The sequence below is a fragment of the Vigna radiata genome, unplaced genomic scaffold (genome assembly GCF_000741045.1).
Source record: "Vigna radiata var. radiata cultivar VC1973A unplaced genomic scaffold, Vradiata_ver6 scaffold_51, whole genome shotgun sequence".
Classification (NCBI taxonomy): Eukaryota; Viridiplantae; Streptophyta; class Magnoliopsida; order Fabales; family Fabaceae; genus Vigna; species Vigna radiata.
This window is the reverse complement of record NW_014542732.1, coordinates 657,047-662,932: the sequence shown is the minus strand read 5'-3', so window position 1 is coordinate 662,932 and position 5,886 is coordinate 657,047. Positions and strand designations below refer to the sequence as shown.

The window sequence follows — 5,886 nt, the reverse complement described above, 5'->3', positions numbered from 1 at the left end:
AATTATCGGCAACACAATTTTGTTAGTCAAAATCTGTCAAAAAAACAACTATGATAACCTTGTTGACAAATATTTGGTCTACAATTTCCAAATATAAATCTAATATCAATATCATTTACTAATATCCCTTAATTATCGATGGATCTTCATCGATAAATTTAATATTTATAATAATGTAAATACTTTCAAAATAAATGTGAAAGGATATATTTGAGATGAAAGTTGGACATTCAAGTTGTTAATTTTAATCTCACATTAATTAAAAATAAAAAAGTTTCAATAATATATAACAAAAAAAAAATCATAAATTTATTGTTTTAATTAAGGTTTTGATTAAAAATGTTGTTATTATTTTACGTGAAGTAGAATCTTCTCTCATTAACTTATCAAGTAAATATTCTATCAAATTATTCATCAAACCATGAAAATAAAATAAATGTATTTTATCAACTTTTAATTTAAAGCAAAAACGACCGTGATGAGATGGGACCGAAGAGTTGAATCTAAGAGACACTATTTTTTAATACTTTTTTATCAAATATTTTTTTATTTAATTATTTTAACAAAAAATATAAATACTTTTTTTTGAAAAATATATAACTTTAATTAACTTTTATATAAATTTATACAAAAATCTTATATTATTTGTTTTTAAAGATAAATTTAATTTCTCACAAATATGTTTATTTATTTTAAAAAAAAATACTTTTAATCTCTAATCAAATGATTTGACGTGGTGCAAGAGAAATTTAGTTGTCCATATTGTCAAAATGAAATTGCAAGTGGTGGAACTATCTTACCGAAAATACCGAACTCATGTCCTTACTTTATTTTTGATCTCTCTATTTCACAACAGAGACATAGCTATCAAAGTTTACTATCTACAAAAAATAATATATTATTCTATATTTAGTATGTATCGAAATTGGGTGATTAACAAAGTAGAGAGGAGGAACTTAACATTTAGTCTTAGTCCTAATTTTATCATCGGATCTATAATTTTTTTACATTATTTTAGAATAGAGGTTGTGGTCGATGTTATTATTAACTAAGAACATAAATTTTCTGTATCTTTTGTTCATATGTTGTTCACGTATAAAATAAAAATAATGCACTATGCATATTAAAGGAAGAGAAGTTCGCTTACAATATTTTATAATATATGAAAAATAAATTCTACCATTTTATATGAAAATTAAACACTAAATTTAAAACTAGTCTTATTTTTAAAATATAAAATGTTATTTTGGTTTCAAAATTATTAGCGATTTGCTATTAAAGTGGCTGCTTTATAATTATACATCTCATCGTATTGATTGAAAATAAATTAATAATTGATAGTGATAGAATATACTATTATAATGAATATCCACGAGGTTGATCAAATTTTGAGCATAGAAAACTAGAATAGTTGAGATTTTTTATAATTTTATTAATATAAGCACATGAAATTTATTTACAGTACATCTAATTAAAAAATCTTATGCTAAGTCGTTCTAATTCTCCTAGCAGTCGAACTTACAAATTAGACGATAATAATAATAATATACTAGAGGATCATTAGTTTAATTATATAATGACTTTAAAGTTCATTTATTTTAAACTATTTTTATTCTAGTTTTATGTTGGATCATAATATATATATATATATATATATATATATATATATATATATATATTAATTTTTATACTATTTTTATATATTGAAATTGATTGCTATTTAATATCATTACATTTTTTACATTCATAAGCATGTTAGAAAATTGTTTATAAATAGGTCAAAATCTTTTACATAAATTAGTCACCAAAACTTTTATTACTCAAATATTTGAAGTTGTTATTTAGTAATCAAAAGGTATTATCATTAAATGTTTTTATTTTACTCCCTGATTTGGCCACTGAAAAATGATTAAATTAAATTAAAAATCTAAGTGGCTATGTAATTCTTATATGTGACAAGTATTTTGTAATTAAAATATAATAAAATTTTGTCCCATTAGAGATTAACAAATGAATTAATATTGCTTTTTTATTTTGGTAACCGAACAATGTTTTCAATTGTCAGATCTCTTAAATTCCTCATGTTAGTGGTGTCACATCCATTAAATTCTTGGTTCAGTAGGATCCGTGTGGTAACAGGGAGAGTCAAAATTTTCAGAAAGTGGAAGACAGGTGGCAGGCAGGGAGTAGACCGATCGGATTTTGGAGGTTGTATTTAAAGTGGGATTTCAAAACTGACACCACTTTCTGCATGCAACCTTTCTTCTTCAGATTTCCAGAACCTCCATTATTCTCCTCCTTCTCTCTAAAATTCTCCACCTTCTCTCTAAAATTCTGACCTTGTTACTGTTCCGATCAACCTTCAGGTAACGTTAGAAGCATCCTGGTGGCAAGCTCTTTCACTTGCACCGATCAGTTTTCAATTTGAGTCGGTAAGATCAAATCTTCTTTTGTCATTGAGGTTTCTTCGTCTTCTTTGCATGCAAGTACCTTTTCAGCTTGCATGTGTTTGTTAATTCACCCTCTAAATCCGTTTTTGGTGTATTTGATTCTATGGTGAATGTTTTTCACCGATCAGGCACTTGATTGGAAGCCATAGAAGTAGTTGCAGTAAAAGCTTAGAAGTTAGCTGGATTTAGAGGTAAGGGAAGCTTATAGAATTTAATTATGACTATCTATTATGAATTGGTGGATGATTGAATAGTATGTGATTGATGATTTTGTTTTATTGTTGAAGTACTGTATGTTGTTTGACTGTATAACTGTTTAATATATGGTATAAAAAATGGGTAGTAATAGAATTAGTCGTAACTCTACTGAACTTTGCAAAATTTTGTAACTGTGACCGAGAGTCATTTATGACCGTTCGGTTTCCTCCAATACGTTTGGTCTTGGCTGAATTCTCTTATGTAGGGAATCAGTTGATGATCGATCGGTCTTTTAAAAGCTTATATTGATTCTCTTCCTACTTAGTTTAGTCCAGTCATTCCAAACAGGTCAGGAGATTGTCACTGTCGACTTTAACACCTATGTTATAGATGTAGAGTGCTCAGTCTTATATTAATAATACTCATTTTTGGGTGGTCGGTTTTGTACTGACACTCGGTTTTGAAGTCCTCGGTCATAGACTAGCATTTCGGTCATTTAAGTGCTCGGTCTTAGACTAGCACTTAGTCTTTGAAGTTCTCGGTTTTATATTAATACTATTTCCTTGGAGAGTGTTCGGTCTTACATTGACACTTGATTTTCCAAAGAGTGTTCGGTTTTTACTGGCACTCGGTTTCTTGAAGAGAACTTCTTTTATTTTAAATCAATCGGCCAAAGCTGTAAAGTACTCGGTTTAAGTTCTAATTGCTCGGTCTAAGCCCCCATACTCAGTCTAAGGTATTACTAGGAAATTTTGGACTTTATTCTTAAATTAAATTTTTTTATGCTCGGTCTTAAATAGTATTCGGTTTTCCCTTGAGTACCTTTTTATATATTCGGTTTTCCCCCAGTTGTTTGACCGTTCGGTCATCTCCTTAAAGTATCTTTATTCATCTTTTAAGAATTATTTCTGAATGTGATTGTGTGTTATACTATTGGATTTGGATTATATGGAATAAGAAAGATGATGAATATTATGATGGTTTTAAAAGAATTCCAAGGAGGAATGTCTCATGATTGATTTTGAATGGTAAAGTATGAACATGGCCAAGTTAAGCTTTTGTTTATCCTGATCTTCCGTGATTACTCCTCCTCATGTAGAGGAGGGTAACTCATGCGTGGGAATGGTAGGAGGTCATTTAGGCTCAGGGTATTTCTATACTGAGGTAGCTCCACTCGACTAACCTCGGGTGGCGGTCTGTTGAGTGTATCCCAGCCAGGTTCCACCCGGGTGCACAAATGTCGTAACTACATAGTTCATATAGTCCGAACAATGTCAAATGGTCGATTATTATGATTTATATGTTCGGTCTTTGCTTGTAATACTTGTATGATGAATGAGTGACTTAATATGTTGATTGATTAATTAAATTACATAAGCTTATCCTTATTTTTCCTGTCATGTCTGTATTACCCGTTCGGTTCTTCTCTTCATTGCAATAATCATTCTAGGAATGTGAGCAGACGACTTTGAGGATTCATTGGAAGAAGCCTTGTAGAGTGATCAACCTGAAGATAGTTTAGGACCGTCTGGTCAATAGATCATAGTTAAATTTTTTTTGTCTACCGTTCGGTTTATCTAGCATTCTTTTTGTAACGTCGTTCGGTATAAACTGATTTTGTAGTACCGTTCAGTCTTTTCTCGAAGTCATGACTGTTCGGTCTAAGTGTGTATATTCTACTAGACTTTCAGTTCTTGTACAGTTTTAAATTTTAAAGGATATTTCATATATTCCCTTTCTCTTTATTTACTTCTTCTCCATTGTTCTATCTTATTGTTTTTGGTTAACTCCTGAATATTATTATAGTTTTCAATCTATAATTATTGGGATCTTACATTAATGGTATCAGAGTAGTTTCATCCTTAGAAAGCCTGTAGGTTATGAGTATGCTTTGCTTGTGTTGTGTACTCACATGATCGATTAGATTTTATTCTAATCTCCTATGATAAACTAATGGATCTTTTTTTCTGTTGAAAGCAGAAGATGGCTCTAAGACCTCCCCCTCAACTTGCCGATCGGGATACGCCGAACAACAACAACCTGTTAGAGTCAATTATAGCGGCGCTTCAACAACAAAACGCCACCCTGACTCAACAAAACACGATCGCTTTGCAAAGTCTAGAGGTTGCCCGAGCATTAACCGAAGCAACTCAGAGACAGATGATGGAGATGATGACCACCAGAATGCAGACGGGTGGGTCGTCTGGTTCTACTGTAAACATGCAGACCGAATGGAGCTTGGAGAGCTTTCTCCAACACCGATCGGCCAAATTTGATGGAAAATGCAGTGTTGATGACGCCGACCGTTGGTTAAGAGATATGGAAAAGATCTATAATGCCAAGAGATGCCCGAACGATAATAGGTTGGCATACACGGAGTATCAATTGACTGGTGAGACCAGTCATTAGTAGAGCGCTATGAGGATGTTGTTGGAAGACAAGCATAATCCCATTACATGGGAAGTATTTAAAGATAAGTTTTATGAAGAGTACTTCCCAAATAGCGTTTGGTTCGCTAAGGAAGTGGAATTCCTCCAGCTGGTACAAGGAGGGATGATCGTGTTTGAATATATCGACCGGTTCAAGCATCTCGTTCAGTTCTATACAATGGGGATCAATGAAGAGTGGCAGTGCAGGAAATACAAAAATGGATTAAAGCCAAATCTCAAGGTGATGATATCAAAATTATGCATCAAGTCTTTTCCAGTCATGGTGGAAAGAGCTAAGGTGCTAGAGAGGAATATGCTGGAAGCCGAGCGGCAGAAGAAGCAGCAACAGACTGTTAGAGGACCAATTCCAACCAGGAGTGGTCTTGGTATGAAGAGAACACCTTACTCTCGGCCTTTTTCATCAGGATTTGATTCCTCCTCTCAAGCATCGACATTGGTTGATTAGTTAGGGCAGTAAGGATCGGTCACATGCTTTAACTACGGAGGACCACACTATAGGTCTTCATGTCCTCAATTGGAAAGATCCAAGTATTGTACTCGGTGTGGACGAAATGGACTCTCTGATACTGAGTGTAACATGGGAGGACGAGCGATTTTGAGACCCCTAGTTCCTGGAAGAATCCCTTAGAGAGGGGTCAGTCGGGCACAAGCAATGGGCCGAGTGTATGCATTGACAGGAGTTGAAGCAACAAGTTCAGGTAACCTCATCACAAGTACTTTCTTGCTGTTTGGTGTTTCTTTATGTGTGTTGTTTGATTTGGGGGCAACACATTCCTTCATCTCGAAGG

The 5,886-nt window shown here is 32.9% G+C and overlaps 1 protein-coding gene across 1 annotated transcript; it reads left to right on the top strand.

Moving 5' to 3' along the window:
• The first annotated feature begins 5,066 nt into the window (after window positions 1–5,066).
• LOC106780669 lies at window positions 5,067–5,543 on the top strand. The gene has a single exon (XM_014668968.1). The coding sequence runs from the start codon at window positions 5,067–5,069 to the stop codon at window positions 5,541–5,543; it is 477 nt and encodes a 158-aa protein (XP_014524454.1).
• Window positions 5,544–5,886: the final 343 nt, after the last annotated feature.